General features: G+C 41.3%; 2 protein-coding genes across 3 annotated transcripts; both read right to left on the minus strand.

Moving 5' to 3' along the window:
- Nucleotides 1–234: 234 nt before the first annotated feature.
- Nucleotides 235–5,444, minus strand: prkab2 (protein kinase, AMP-activated, beta 2 non-catalytic subunit). 2 transcript variants are annotated; one of them, XM_041948885.1, is made up of 8 exons: nt 5,359–5,444; nt 4,038–4,220; nt 3,739–3,896; nt 3,495–3,588; nt 2,927–3,041; nt 2,416–2,549; nt 2,232–2,300; nt 235–2,090 (listed from the first exon to the last, which is right to left on the minus strand). In XM_041948885.1, the coding sequence occupies exons 2-8, from the start codon at nt 4,194–4,196 to the stop codon at nt 2,013–2,015; spliced, it is 807 nt and encodes a 268-aa protein (XP_041804819.1). In that variant the 5' UTR covers nt 4,197–4,220; nt 5,359–5,444; the 3' UTR covers nt 235–2,012. The 2 variants fall into 2 exon arrangements, with proteins under 2 accessions (XP_041804819.1, XP_041804820.1); XM_041948886.1 differs by having other exon boundaries at nt 4,038–4,217; nt 5,359–5,411.
- A 1,025-nt stretch (nt 5,445–6,469) lies between these two features.
- Nucleotides 6,470–12,006, minus strand: LOC121614704 (calcium-binding mitochondrial carrier protein SCaMC-1-like). The gene is made up of 10 exons (XM_041948715.1): nt 11,569–12,006; nt 11,050–11,176; nt 10,814–10,901; nt 10,595–10,706; nt 9,429–9,587; nt 9,176–9,328; nt 8,955–9,062; nt 8,643–8,810; nt 8,272–8,422; nt 6,470–8,099 (listed from the first exon to the last, which is right to left on the minus strand). Exons 1-10 carry the CDS (start codon nt 11,746–11,748, stop codon nt 7,918–7,920), a joined length of 1,428 nt encoding a protein of 475 aa, XP_041804649.1. The 5' UTR covers nt 11,749–12,006; the 3' UTR covers nt 6,470–7,917.
- Nucleotides 12,007–15,039: the final 3,033 nt, after the last annotated feature.

The following is a 15,039-nucleotide window of genomic DNA, read 5'->3' on the forward strand; positions in this document are numbered from 1 at the left end:
ACACAATTGTTTTTTAACTAGGCCGATAAGAGTGACAGACAGAACTAGGAGTGAAGCATACCTCACCACTAGATGCCACTAAATCCTACACACTGGACCTTTAATACACCAAAATGAACTAGAATAAACTTGAAACTTGCATAAAGAAAATGCACGAGTGTGTTTAACCCAGAATACAGAATACAGGTTTCTTACACCAGAAAGAGGAAAAAGACAGAGAGACAGAAATCAGGACCAGCATGTCCCCTCTTTATTTGCAAACAAGTAAACCCTTGTACAATGAAATCACCCCACTGGTTCTGCAAAGCATTTTAAAACATTCATGAAACGGTTGGAAAATTCAAGTTTTGGTTTAAGCCTTAAAACACCACATGGCATCCACAGCGCTTGTCCATACTCCCTTATCGTATCTGTAAGTCTTAAAAACTCTTTGGACAAAAACTCCATGGCTAGGCTCGACATTCACAAAAAATACTCTCAGAGCGTCTAGTTGAACACCAACAGGGTTTATGAAAGCCCCTTTTAAAAGTCTGTAGTGTATCAACCATGGGTACACACTGTTATGTATGTGCAGACATTTAAACAGCACAACTTACAAGTGACAAATATAACTTTCAAAGCCACCATACTTTAAAATACAGATTATCTTAAATGGTTATACTGGAAAAAAGACACGTGAGCAAACTTTATACAACTTTTAAACTCATGGCAACTGTCTATTCTCATCATAGCCATGTAAATTTCATCTGAAAACATGCCGCTGATCACATCTTGAGGTGTGTGCGGCTGATCTGCTTCTAAATGTCGACCACACTCAGTCAATGTGTCGTATCCTCACAAGTTGCAGACATTCATGCATGCAGAGCAGCAAGTTGAAACTGTTTCGGTGTACACGCCTCGGTGTACGGTCATACATTTAACAGATTCATACAGTACATTCCTATCTCATAAATAGAACGTAACATAGATGCACACACACACGTAAAGCACTGCAAGTTCATATCTTAAAAAAAAAAGAAGCAAAAATTGGGTTTTATAGTCCAGAGAAGCTACAGTACAAGAGTTGTGTGCTGCATAGTTTAAAGCTTATATCAACACTCCTGCTCACAGGATGCTAAAGTGCTGAAAGTAAGAATGAAGGCAACAGCAGAACTAAACACTGACCTCTGACCACCATTCCCCATCCGGAAAATGAGCCTTTCATGTTCAAACATACCAGCACTCGATCCACAGTGACCTTCACATTAACAAAACTGGAATTTTGCACTTGTTGGTAGTTTAGTTCATGTTGTAGATTCCACTGAATGATGGCTTAACTGTGAGAAATTGAACATAATATGCACATACAGACAAAATAAGCTGTTGCTCACTGTCTCTGACTCCATGTCGAGTTACCATTCAGTTCTCTATTCAGCAGGTTATTGCACTTGGTCTGCTGCTCCCTTCAGCACCTGGACCTGACTTTGACCAGATTGAGTCACTCTGTTATTCTGCATGCACTTGCCAGAAATGCTGTAAAGTCAATTAGTTTAAAACTTAATTCAACCTCTTTGAGAAGGATATGACGACACAACACTTAAAAATCAAACTACATCAGTAACACTCAAAAAGCCCTCATTGTAGGAGAACGCCCTTTAAAAGAAATCTAGTTTTACACACGGACATGCATATATTCACAAGGTGCAGCAAACACTCGAATGCACACAGTGAGTTTGTCAGTCTCTTATCTGTCTGTAGATGTCGCAGGTGAAAGCCACAGTGTGGTTCTCATCTCCCTCTGACACCCTCCACACACACACAACCACACTTCGCTACTTTTGTTCAGAGCCCTATGTAGACAGAAGTGCAACCTTTGAAAAACCAAGCCACAGTCACAGCCACTGGCCTTTAGCTCGCCTGTAAACTTGTTTCAGTGCAAGATTTGGCTAAACGTGATGATTAAAAAAAACAAAAAACAGCAGGATACAAACATGCTGCTCTCTATAAGCACTGTGGAGCACCCAAGTTGAGGTTTAGATAGGCTTATAGAGCAGAGACGTGACGTATTTCTTCTTGTATCTGTGAGTCGCACTCAGCACCATCACTCCATCCTACACAGACACAAACACAAGACACAGGCAAGCTGTAAAACATACATACTGCACTATCCTCTGTGACTATGATATTTTACGTAGTGCCCTTAACAACTGGAAATGCATGGGAAGTATTTCAGCTGTTTCCAGTGAGCCTACCTTTATCGAGAGAGCGTAAAGATGGTTCAGCATGACGTGGTTGGGCTCAGGCAGCAAGGCAGGGTCACACTGTCGAGAGGAAAACCACAGAGAAAAGGGCGATCAGTAATAACAAAGACAAATCAAATCAAATCAAATCAAGGTGTGAGGATATGGCAACAGGTAAGGTGGAGGAGACACTTACAGATACGTTGGTGTCCTTGTTGAGAATGACTTGAAGGAGGTGAGGAGGGAGTATAGGTGGGGCTTTGAAATGCTCCTCAGGCCTGAAGATGTACTGCTCCTGCCCATATGGACCTGGAGGGGAGCTGGACAGATCTGCAAACAAGCAACAGTCACAATTACACTACTAATGAGCATAATACCATTTTTTAGTTTTTATCAATGTTTACTGTACATGAGTTGATAACTGCTGACCAATCGGTGAGTAAAATTATCAATGAAAACTAACACAAGAATGATTATGTAGTAAGATTTGAATCTGGACCTCAACAATGATTTTGCACAGATCTGCCCAGTCCTTAATTTTAGTCCCTTAATTTTCCAATTAATACAGTTCCACACTATCCACGTCCATCTATAAGAAGACCTGAATTGAGACGTAACAAACTGCTGTCTGCCAAGAAAAGACACTTTTCAACATAAAAACATGTATGTGTATAAAACGTGCGAGGACATTGTGGACATAGGCTGACCTGATGTGTCCGAGCACTCCAGGGAGTCAACCTGCAGGGCGTCAAACACCTCGAAGTCTGACTTCTTCACCTGGATCAGGTTGTTGATAGTGCCAAGCTGGCTGGTTACAACTGGCTGCAAAAGAGAGAGGCACCAAGAGGCAATGATGAAGCATTTTTATAATTACTATTTACAATACTTGGCACACATTTCCGTGGGTTTTTTAGAAAAGCCTTCGATGACAATGCTGTGAGTGCAGTTGCATTTATACAATTATAGGGAGTGGTTGAAGACTTTGAAATTTGATTTGTAATGGGTGATATTTTGATGTCAATTTCTTAGTGAAGGCTCTTAAAATGTCTTAATTTCATTGGAGGTTCCTGTCCTTTCATGTCTTCCTAGATCTTGGACTAAATCAGTTGTTTGAGATTCAGGAAAATCTTTTGGAAACCATGTTCAAGAGAACATATAAATTGCAAAGGTTTGTTTCCTACATTTTAGTTCTTTCAGTGGTAGAAAAAAAAACAATGTAATGAAGGTATACTTGTAATATGAAAATGACAATAAACAAAAATGACACTTCTGTACCTCTGATGCATCATGGACCCACTGCCCATCTACAAAAAACTTGTACTGGTGCTCTCCCTCTGGCAGGTCGAGGATCGCTACAAAGTCATTATGGCTTTGGAGAAAGGAAAACAAATACTATCAGTGCAGTACTGGGCTTAAAACTCCAACTGCTGCACACAGTTGGAGATAACATGTATAATCTTAGATAAGTTGCATTGGATCCCTAGAATGCAAAGGCGTTTATAGCAAAAATCCTGTATACCTCTTATTTAGTGGGATCTTCGTGCTCCAGTTATTAAAGGAACCAGCTATGTAGACCTCCTTTCCCCCTCCGGCCCAGCGGATGACTGTGGGTCGAGCCTGAGGACCAGTTTTCACCAGGTCATCCAGATCTGGGGTGAATTCTTTCTCTCCAAGCGCCTAAAAGCAATAAGGTAATATCTCAATTATAAGCAATTCTTTTGAAAAATCATATCTAAAAAATGGCAAAGAAATTCCTGCACAACAAACAAGACTGTTAACAATAATTTGTCTTTCTGTTTCTGTGTTTTGCAGCAGCACCTTGGACTCTGGCCCATGCGTGTTGAAGATGTTGGGGTCATCTGTGCTGTCCACCATCTTGCTGCTGGGCTCGTGGTCTTTGTGACTGCCGCTGCTGTCTGAGCGGTGGGCCTTGGCTCCATGGCGATCTCCAGACACCCTGTCACTTGTGTTGCCCATTATGTCTCACTATCTATGGTGCTACTGGAAAGAAAAGACACCTTCTTATAGGCTGCATACAACACAGAAAGTAAAAAACTCTCATTTTATTATAAACTAGCCATTTAAAAACTAGAAGCAGATTAGAGGTGTGATACAGACTGCAAGTCAGAATCATTCCTGAACAACACAATGGCTGGCATCAATTTCATGCCTCTTTATGAGGTCTGTAATGGAGATAAGGAGCAACCACAACATGAACAAACTCATTAATTCACCTAGGTAAGATAAGAGCTCCAACATATTTTGCCATGTATTTGCTTGCTGTCATGTAAGACTAATGCCATCAACATAGACCAACTGGTAACAGATTACAAATGTGTCAGATATTAATTGGCGTGAATAAAAGCCATACCCAGGCCCCAGTTAGTGCATCTGACGTATTATTGTGGCATTGTATTGATGACACATGATAGGCACAACCACAGACTATTATAGCAGGAGAAGAGTGATAAAGGTGTATGACATGTGGCCAGTCTGAAATAGCAAACACCATTTTAACACTTGTAGTATGTAACTTTCTTTTCCAATACACCCATGATGACTGCAGTCTGGCTTTCCCATAAGGCTAAACAGCTTTCCAGACAGGCTAAAAGGCTTATCGGTGGGCTAGACAACCTCACAGCAAGTGGCTGTGGCAGTCCTACCTCTTAGATGTGAACCTGGACTTGCTAGAACAGATTAGGCTAACGTTAAAACAACCGCTAAACGTTAATACAATCATCCTGACAGACAAAACAGCGCTAACGTTAACGCCCACTAGCTAACTACTTAACGAGCAACAAGTTTTAACTTAACAAACTAGCAACATAATGAATAGAATTATGCCATTAACTAAAAGCTGTAAGTCCATATAACTTGCTAGCTGTGACCTACCAAAGACTCCCAGCTGGCAGCTGTGCCCGCCTCGGATCACTCGACAGCGAAATATTTTTAACTTTAGCTGCTGCTTGCAGTAAGCTAGCTGCTAGCTGTCACTCTCTCGCAACTAGCAAGCTGTTCGTCTTATTAACGACGTCTGGGTTGACTGACACAACGCGACGGAGACTCTACCGTGTAGTAACGACAGAGCGGACAAAACTAGCGGGTGTTTTTGTGTGGTTTGTTTTGGCGAAAGGCTCACCTTTTTCCAACAACAGCACTGCAGCTCGATGGTGCCTCAACTACGGTGTGCGGCTTGGACCAAATTAGTAGCACAATTTACCTATGAGCACAGCGTGAGGGACGACCGCGATAACTCTGCCAGCGGAGTAAACATGTGTACCGCAGGAACAGATAAGAGACTGTTTACATATGCAATACAGATACGGTGACATTGTAATATGTTCTTTGCACAGTGGAAACCGGATACGTACTATTTAAATTACATCAAGCTGCAGAACGAATGTGTTCTTGTGTGACTTTGGGGGTATCAGGTGGTGCTTTGTGTGGAGTGATATGTTGATTCATCTGCCTAAGCTTTTTAAAATGACTGTGTATATTAATACGTGTGTTCTTAGCCCCAGTAATAAAAACACTGCTAATCCTCAATTTGCAAATTATTCATCTTTGCAGGTAATGTTTTGAGGCCCTGTTCATGGAAGACTACGATTGTTAGACTTCCACAGCCTTACCAATGAGGTTCACTGTGCTCAAACCTCTTCTTGGAGCACAGTGAACCTCTATCAATGCACAAGTAGTATGACACTGCACACTCTACCAGCTGTATCAGTTAGCCCAGGTTTGCTGCAGGAAGGGTTCTGATATAAGCAATATTATTGCTATTTTGTGTGCATACTGTGCAGGTAAATCAATTGAGAAAATAATCATTTCCAGAATAATTTCACAGGCTACATTCCTTAATTTGGTTGATTAAGATACAACCCATTTTTGCCTTCCTCTTAATCTCAGGAGGAGTCCTTTTTCATTATCTTAAAAGGATTTACACGCATTTCTAGATCCCTTTGCATTATGAATGAAAGTAAATTGAAATAATTGTGAGAACTTGAGATTGGCAAGATGACCAAAATCCTCTCTACCAAAGCCAAACCAAATCACAAATACAGAGCTGACCCAATCATTTTATTGATCTTAATTCTTCTACTGAATCTGAATCTTTTTTTGATTTGTTGCAGTATCTCTATCATCTATTGCTGCCCATTTAAATTTCATGATTCTTTTTTTGGACCTGCTAGGATCCATGACCTAGATTGTAGAATTACCTTAAAACGTCTAATGCCCCTAAACTGATGATTTAAAAAAACCTGTAGTCTAAATACTACTATGATCTGGTTTACCTGTATTCCACTGACACACCAGTACATCACATCTCAGTTTTGCATGGAAACGTGTCCATGTGTTCTTTATTGACCACTAGATGGAGCTGTTAACACATCTCAATGATCTTCAAACCAGTGATCCCTACTCTGAACATGACACCACTGAACCATTGTTCTGGAGTCAGCCTTCCTGCACAGACCATTTTAAACTTTCACATGAAGTGTCCACATGTTCAGGTTAGCCAACGCTACATCAAGGCCAGTTTTTGTTTCTTAAAATCCACATTCATGCAATTTCTGATAAAGACAAAAGGCCGATTGTCATCTTATATGGAAGATAAAGATTTCCCATCCCTGGGCTCTCTGGAAGAACAAGGAACAGAATGTTAAATACACCAGGTTGCTGTTGTGGGTGTGTGTGCTAACGTGTGTGTTTTGGGGGTGGACGTCTTGATGTGTTGAAACGAAGTGACACAAGACAAAAAAAACATGCCATTAATAACAGTATTTCAGTCCAATCACTAGTTATTACTGTTTTTGTGTTGTCATGTCATAACCATCATCCTCACCCATACATAACCATAACTGAAAAAAGATATATATACAGTACATAAATACAGTATATATATATACAGTAAAAAACACATCTTCTGATATCAGAAAGTTCACATCGAGTGGCTGTAAGGCACATGTAAATGACTATCAAATAACACACAGAATGTGGAATTAGTGATTTTCACATTGCACAAGATTCGCGTGTCTTCGTGCACGCGGTATTCCAGTGTTAACAAGTTATTGATCTTTCAGGGCCAGTTATTTTTAGCCGGCAGCTGCTGACTGCAGCTGATGTCACTGTGGGGAAGGTGTTTACAACTTAGAAAAGTGTTACTTTACCTCTAAAAGGTGTGGGCTTAAGCATTCAAACTGGCTCAGTGTCATTTTTCCTCATACTGAATAAAATGAGACCATTAGCTCTTCACTTTCAGCTCCAACATTCTCCATAGAAAATATTTATTTTGCTACCAAAAATGCATGACAGTATGTTTCACTGAGCTACCATCTGTTTTGGCTTGATCACACTTCTAAAATAGTAACGGTCGGATGATTTTAACAACCCAATAAGTGTTATATTTTCTACTTTTCATCTTTGTATTCATGTACTGTCTTTGTGTCAAGCATTGTTTGGGACACTGTGTAAATTAAGAATTAAGGATAAGAATTAAAGCATGCTCACCACAACTGATAAATGCTTTAGCTACTGACAGACAGCCCATGGTGGGATACATACAGTTTTCCATCCACTGAACTCCTGTGCCAGCTGGTGAAAGTCACACCCTGTATGTCTGTATGTCTGTCCGCTGTCTTGGGAGTTATTTCAGGCATTTTCAAGTCAGTAAATGTTCTATTTGCATTGGCTTGCAGCTTCATTTGGAGATTCCTAAGCCAGTCTTCATGTATTCGTAAACCACGTAGCTGATGCTGACAGCAGGAATGACTTTCATGAAGTTTGGCAGGATGCCCCGGTAGAGTCCAAAAAAGCCATCTTTGGCTAGAATATTCTTCATCAGACTACTCATGGAGGGCTGGTCTGACACGTCCAGAGACGCTGGAGGGAAGAGGGAAGTTAGGGAGGCAGTGTTACACCTGAAAGCATGCTTTTTATTCTTGTACTGTACGCTTTACTCGGCAACAGCTGCCTTGACAGAGCTTTGTCACCACATAACAACATCTTGCCTATCATGAAAGATATTACACTGTTTTCAAATGTCAGACTTTACCTTGTGCCTGCATCCGTGTGCGCACAAGCGCGAGAGGATAGCTGGCCAGCTGGCCGCAGGTACTAGAGATGGTCCCGCAGCCCACCAGCACCAGAACTCCGGGGTTAGCTGAGTCTTTGGCGTGGTACGACAACCAGGCGTTCTTAAGACTCTGAGACACAGCGGGAAAGGGTGACAGGGGGTTGGAAAAGAGACTAAACTACAGTACATCAGGATATGGCACAAAAATTAATTTCCCTGATTAAACTGAGTGTAGCCCTGTAATTCATCATGAACTGTTTTATGGTGCATATAAATGAGTTTATTTAACAAAGTGCACTGTGTGGTGAAATATCACCAAAGGGGCAGGACAAGTTCCAAAGCGTGCATACCTCATAAACAGCGAGGTCTATCCCAGCGTAGGGAATGATGCCCACTAAGTTTGGAACGTAGCCCTTGTAGAAAGCCTTTACACCCTCTTTCCTCAGGATCTTCTTGGCACAATCAAACATTCCTGAATACTGGCCAGTCTTCCTCAGGGTCAGTCGAGTTTTTAGTACCTTAAAGGGAGAAAGTAAAAAAAAAAGTCTCAACGGACCAACAGAGTCTCCTGATTTGCGGGAAACTATAAGAAGCTGACTTCGTTATATTTTAGGGCATGAATGAGACATTATGATGAAACAGTGATGCAACAGTTGTCCTACCTCCATTGGGTAGATGGCTGTCTGTGCTGTGGCCCCAGCCAGAGAGCCAGCCATAAACCTCTTGTGTACCTCAATCTTTTTGCCCTCTGATGATAATAACTTCTTATACTATAAAAAACACACAAGTGGCAAGAATATGAATATGTAGTCCAGATATGTATAATGTTCTAAAACTGAAATGAATACCATCAAGTACATAAAAGGTGCAGTTTAGAGCTTACTTGTTCATATGCCATGAATTTGATAGCTGTCTCTGGCGCAATCTTTAAAACATTGATCCCATTCCCCCTCCACAGTGAAGTTATTCCTCCCTCTCTGAGCATCTGCTTGAAGCCACCTATCAGGCTTATCCGGTTGGTCTTAGAAGAGTGAACCTGCAGTAGAAATATACAAGGTTTGCAGGACAGTTTTACTCATATCTATTTCTTAACTGCCCCTCCAAGGGAAAAATGCATTTTATTCCATATATTTCACCTGCATGAAGACTTTCATTCTGTCCAGAGGGGCAGTACCGGTGCGAGAGACGGCCCCCGCCACTGCACCTGCGACAAGCTGCTTCCACCAGCCACCGGAGCTCTTCTCCTCCTCTGTGAACTCATCTGGGATGGCGAGACTGTCACCAATGTCCAGCACCTGGTGGTGACATGAACACATTTACTCAAATCATTTTATTTGTGGACACAGATCAAATTGAAGAGATGTCTCTGGGCGTAAGTGATCTTGCCAGAGCTATAAACATGTGTACTTTGTAGTGTGTGAATTTATGGCCATAATAAATACTGCATGGTATTTTATTTTCGGATTTCAGATATGTTTTGCCCTTGAGAATGTAATGTATTCTCAGGAAGGTACATTTCACAAGCACTTCTCCTTTCAGAGTCTAGTTTTGCAGTGATGCAGCACAACACTTTGGTCAATCTAGCCAAATTACTAGCTGTATGCTGGAGAGAGAGCAACATTTACAAAACCTTGAACGAAAGGTTTCAAGGAAGTGAAAACACTGAGAGCACGGCATTGCTTCCTTTCACTGTATATTAGGTGAAACTAAGCTAAAGCTAAAACCTGCAGCAGTTGCTTGTTCTAACAGTGAAACAATGGATTGAGCACATTGTCCTTTGGCTAGAAGTGCTTGTGAAATCATAATCACTGAGCCGCCTGAACCCTCGTCTTGCGTGCTTTAGCTGTTTCAGATAAACATGTCCAGTGTTTTTCCAAAAGCATAAAGGTGTCTGGCAGTGCCAAACATGGTGCCGTGGCAATTTAATGCCACTCTGCAGGGAAACACAAGGGCTCATGCAGTTAGTTGTGAGTTGGTTTTGTTATCTAAGACACCATAAATGTGCAGTGTAGTAAACATTTAGATAAAGAGGAGAGGCACTGTTTTAATCATGAGGGAGCAAATATCTCATCTCATCTTTATTTGCGCTAAGGAGAGTTGAAGAAGCAGGCAGAGGGAAACAGAGTGAAGTGCCGTGACCTAATTTTGCTGGACAGTCTAGTCTTTCAGAGCTGCTGCCAAAATATGGACTGCAAAGAAAATCCATAATATCCAACACAAGAGGACAAGAAGACACGTGACTTATCCCACTGCTGTTCTGTCTGTATTTGTCTACATTTGCCTGTGTGTACATGTCCCGTACCGAGGAGTGTTTCCAGTAGCGTATGATCTCTTCCAGGTTCTGTTCTGGGTGTAACAGGAAGTGTTCTCTCCACTCATTCCAGTCCACCATCATGGTCCCATCAATGTCCATACTAAGGAAAGACACAGAAACATTTTAACCTGTGAACTTTTGCGCTATGGCGACCAGATAAAGCCAATATTTCTGGCCAGATTGTAAATATGAACATGGATTTAATACCTCTGTAATATTTTCAGTGCGTTCTCTTTGCTGATGTCTATGCCCAGCTCTGCAAGGGACTGCTGGATCTCTGAGGCATCAATACGCCCTGAAGCAATACAGAAAACTCGACTCAAACATGCTGCAGTATAAACAGCAGACAGGTGGTTTTGTAAACATTCACACTGGTACGTGACATTATGTGTGAACACTCGTGCCAAGCACTTTTACAGTGAGCTGCTTCCCACATCTCCTACCGTCGTTGTTTCTGTCCAGACTCTTGAATGTCAGCCACAGCTTCTTCTCGTGCCCTTTCAGATATTTGGAGAACTCGTTGAAGTCGAGACTCCCATCTTTGTTTTGGTCACCAGATGACACAATTTTCTGCAGAGGAGAGATACAATGTAGTGGTTCATTTGCCTGCTCCTGTAGTATCTGGGTGAGTCACACACACACACACACACACACACACACACACACACACACACACACACACACAGTGTCGTGTTTTCATCACTTCCGAGGACATTCCATTGACTAACATTCATTTCCTATAGACTTACCCTAACCCTTACCCCAAGTCTTCACCCTAAACTTTAAAGATGGATTGTGTGGACTTTTTGTCCCCATAAGGACGTCCCCATAATGAAAACTGAGTAATACACGTCTACACACACACAGCAAGCGACAGTCACACTATTAAGGAATTTATGGCCAAGCAGGCCAAGCCCTGAGACTCCTGCCTGTACAGGACCCCCCGGCCCCTCAGGTTGTACCTGTGCAGCACCCAGGCGGAATATGCCCATCGCCTTAAGGCCCGCTCGCAATTCAGCGACGTCCACCTTCCCATCTTTATTGGTATCAAGCCTCTCGAACAGGGTCTGGTATGACCTCTCACTGTCGGCATCCCAGCACCGGGCATTTGGTAGTAAAAACGTCCGTAACATCTGATACATCGTAGCGATAATGTTAAAGCAGCGACCAGATCAGACCAGTCGTCCTGCAGTCAGGATCTGATTATTAATCCATACTGAAGATCAATAATAAAACCGGCTAGAATCCGAATATGAGCTCGCCATTCGCGGTAAAAAAGAGGGTTTCCAGTTACTTTATTTTGCAGACTGCTCCATGCATTGGCTATTCCGTAGTGCTTCAGAGGGAACTGCAGCAATCGAGGGCGGAGCGACGCGGGTTGCGTCGCTACTCGACGTTTTCTGCGGAAAAGCAGGAAAGATGGTAAAAGAGAAAAGTGGTGAAATAAATAATCCCTGGATTAACCATATGCATAATCCGCGTTCCGATCCTTATAGTGAACTATTTCATATGTTTTTTTCAGCCATCTTGCCCGTGATATGTAATAATAGATTAGAAAGGAAATTTAATCTCTTCATCTAACAGGACGCGCTGGTGGAGAGTCAGAAACACATTGCGTATTATTTCCTGCAGCGCAGCACCGCTGGTCGACACTAGAGGGCGGTGTTTCCTCAAGCAAAGGTGGCACACAAGAAAGCGTTACGGGTCCTGAATGAGGCATCTCTGGGTCCCTCAGCGAAACGGGAGACTGGTTCATTTTACCGGTGAATTGGTTTACTCAGTCAGAAGTGTTTAATAGACCCTATACTATTGTGGCACAAAGCATATTCAGGCCTGTATACACAGTGGTTGAAAGTAACAATATATTGATCTCAGATTCTGGGTTTCAGGACAGTTGTTAAGGCACTTCTGCTTTAGTTGATGTACTTTTATACTGTGATAACCCATATCTATTGAAGACTTTTATTTGTAACCATCCACTGGAGTGCCTGGAACTGGCTTTTCTTGATGCCACACCTCATGGGCATTCATTTGTCTTTCTCATTTTTAAACTCCTTTACTGCATTTTTTCTTCTTCTTTCTTTTTTGTTTTGTTGTTACTTTCTTCTTCTACTTTGCTACATTTCAGAGGAGAATGTGATTTTAACCTTCACTACATTTCTGTACATTAATTTAGCTGGTGCTACTTTTTAGAAAAATGTGCACATTTTTTTAATACAATGTATGATGCATTGTTTTAGATTAAAGCTACCCAACTGTATGTAAAGTGATAAAACCCTGGTCTTAACCAGCTATAACATGTTAATGCACCAGTAATAATAATAATCCAGTGATACAATATGTACAGTACAGGCCAAAAGTTTGGACACACCTTCTCATTCAATGCGTTTTCTTTATTTTCATGACTGTTTACATTGTAGATTCTCACTGAAGGCATCAAAACTATGAATGAACACATGTGGAGTTATGTACTTAACAAAAAAAAAAGGTGAAATAACTGAAAACATGTTTTATATCCTAGTTTCTTCAAAATAGCCACCCTCTGCTCTGATTACTGCTTTGTACACTCTTGGCATTCTCTCCATGAGCTTCAAGAGGTATTCACCTGAAATGGTTTTCACTTTACATGTGTGCCAGATCAGAGTTAATTAGTGGGATTTCTTGCTTTATCAATGGGGTTGGGACCATCAGTTGTGTTGTGCAGAAGTCAGGTTAATACACAGCCAACAGCCCTTTTGGACAACTGTTAAAATTCATATTATGACAAGAACCAATCAGCTAACTAAAGAAAAACTAGTGGCCATCATTACTTTAAGAAATGAAGGTCAGTCAGTCCGGAAAATAGCAAAAACTTTAAATGTGTCCCCAAGTGGAGTCACAAAAACCATCAAGCGCTACAACGAAACTGGCACACATGAGGACCAACCCAGGTGGGAAGACCAAGAGTCACCTCTGCTTCTGAGGATAAGTTCATCCAATCACCAGCCTCAGAAATCACAAGTTAACAGCAGCTCAGATCAGAGACCAGATGAATGCCACACAGGGTTCTAGCAGCAGACCCATCTCTAGAAAAACTGTTAAGGGGAGACTGCGCAAATCAGGCCTTCATGGTCAAATAGCTGCTAGGAAGCCACTGCTAAGGAGAGGCAACAAGCAGAAGAGACTTGTTTGGGCCAAGAAACACAAGGAATGGACATTAGACCAGTGGAAATCTGTGCTTAGGTCTGATGAGTCCAACTTTGAGATCTTTGGTTTCAATCGCTGTGTCTTTGTGAGACGCAGAAAAGGTGAACGGATGGATTCCACATGCCTGGTTCCCACTGTGAAGTATGGAGGAAGAGGTGTGATGGTGTGGGGGTGTTTTGCTGGTGACACTGTTGGGGATTTATTCAAAATTGAAGGCACACTGAACCAGCATGGCTACCAAAGCATCCTGCAGCAACATGCCATCCCATCCGGTTTGCGTTTAGTTGGACGATCATTTATTTTTCAACAGGACAATGACCCTAAACACACCTCCAGGCTGTGTAAGGGCTACTTGACCAAGAGGGAGAGTGATGGAGTGCTGCGGCAGATGACCTGGGCTCCACGGTCACCGGACATGAACCCAATCAAGATGGTTTGGGGTGAGCTGTACCGCAGAGTGAAGGCAAAGGGGCCAACAAGTGCTAAACACCTCTGGGAACTCCTTCAAGACTGTTGGAAAACCATTTCAGGTGACTACCTCTTGAAGCTCATCGAGAGAATGCCAAGAGTGTGCAAAGCAGTAATCAGAGCAAAGGGTGGCTATTTTGAAGAAACTAGAATATAAAACATGTTTTCAGTTATTTCACCTTATTTTGTTAAGTACATAACTCCACATGTGTTCATTCATAGTTTTGATGCCTTCAGTGAGAATCTACAATGTGAATAGTCATGAAAATAAAGAAAACGCATTGAATGAGAGGGTGTGTCCAAACTTTTGGCCTGTACTGTATATGAAACTATGGAAAAGACAATTCAATTGCACATTTTGCTAATAATACTGAATGCAAGACTTCCACTTGTAATAGTGTTTTACTAACTGTGGTATTACTTTTTTTTACTAAAGTAAATCTGAATACTAAATACTTCTTCCACCATTATTTAGACATAAATTAAATATTCAACAAAATAAACTGTATGTAAAATTCTGAAGGCTTCAACGTTTTTTTAATATTTGTTTATGATCATTTAGTAATTAGCTGTGATAATTAAACTTTCATCATCATTCAACTTTCAAATCTTCAAAATGAGATTATATCATGTATTTTATTAATTATATATGTATTCTATATGTGTATATAAATACTGTACGTGTGCACCTTTTAGCAATCTGACAATCTAATAGTTAATAATGATTAAAAGTAATTGTTAAATATTGTAACAGCCTATTTTTCACTGTTGTCATGTAT

This window comes from Chelmon rostratus, chromosome 12 (assembly GCF_017976325.1).
Source record: "Chelmon rostratus isolate fCheRos1 chromosome 12, fCheRos1.pri, whole genome shotgun sequence".
Taxonomy (NCBI): Eukaryota; Metazoa; Chordata; class Actinopteri; order Chaetodontiformes; family Chaetodontidae; genus Chelmon; species Chelmon rostratus.

What these genes read in the sequence shown, in the direction of transcription:
- prkab2 (XM_041948885.1), bottom strand. Translation starts at nt 4,196, where the DNA reads ATGGGCAACACAAGTGACAGGGTGTCTGGAGATCGCCATGGAGCCAAG. An exon ending in GGAGTGCTCGGACACATCAG is followed by an intron (nt 2,550 to 2,926) that starts GTCAGCCTATGT and finishes GCTTGTTTGCAG; the next exon opens with ATCTGTCCAGCTCCCCTCCA. An exon ending in ACAAGGACACCAACGTATCT is followed by an intron (nt 2,301 to 2,415) that starts GTAAGTGTCTCC and finishes TCCTCTCGACAG; the next exon opens with TGTGACCCTGCCTTGCTGCC.
- LOC121614704 (XM_041948715.1), bottom strand. Translation starts at nt 11,748, where the DNA reads ATGTATCAGATGTTACGGACGTTTTTACTACCAAATGCCCGGTGCTGG. An exon ending in TCCGCCTGGGTGCTGCACAG is followed by an intron (nt 11,177 to 11,568) that starts GTACAACCTGAG and finishes TCTCCTCTGCAG; the next exon opens with AAAATTGTGTCATCTGGTGA. An exon ending in GCTACTGGAAACACTCCTCG is followed by an intron (nt 9,588 to 10,594) that starts GTACGGGACATG and finishes TGTCACCACCAG; the next exon opens with GTGCTGGACATTGGTGACAG.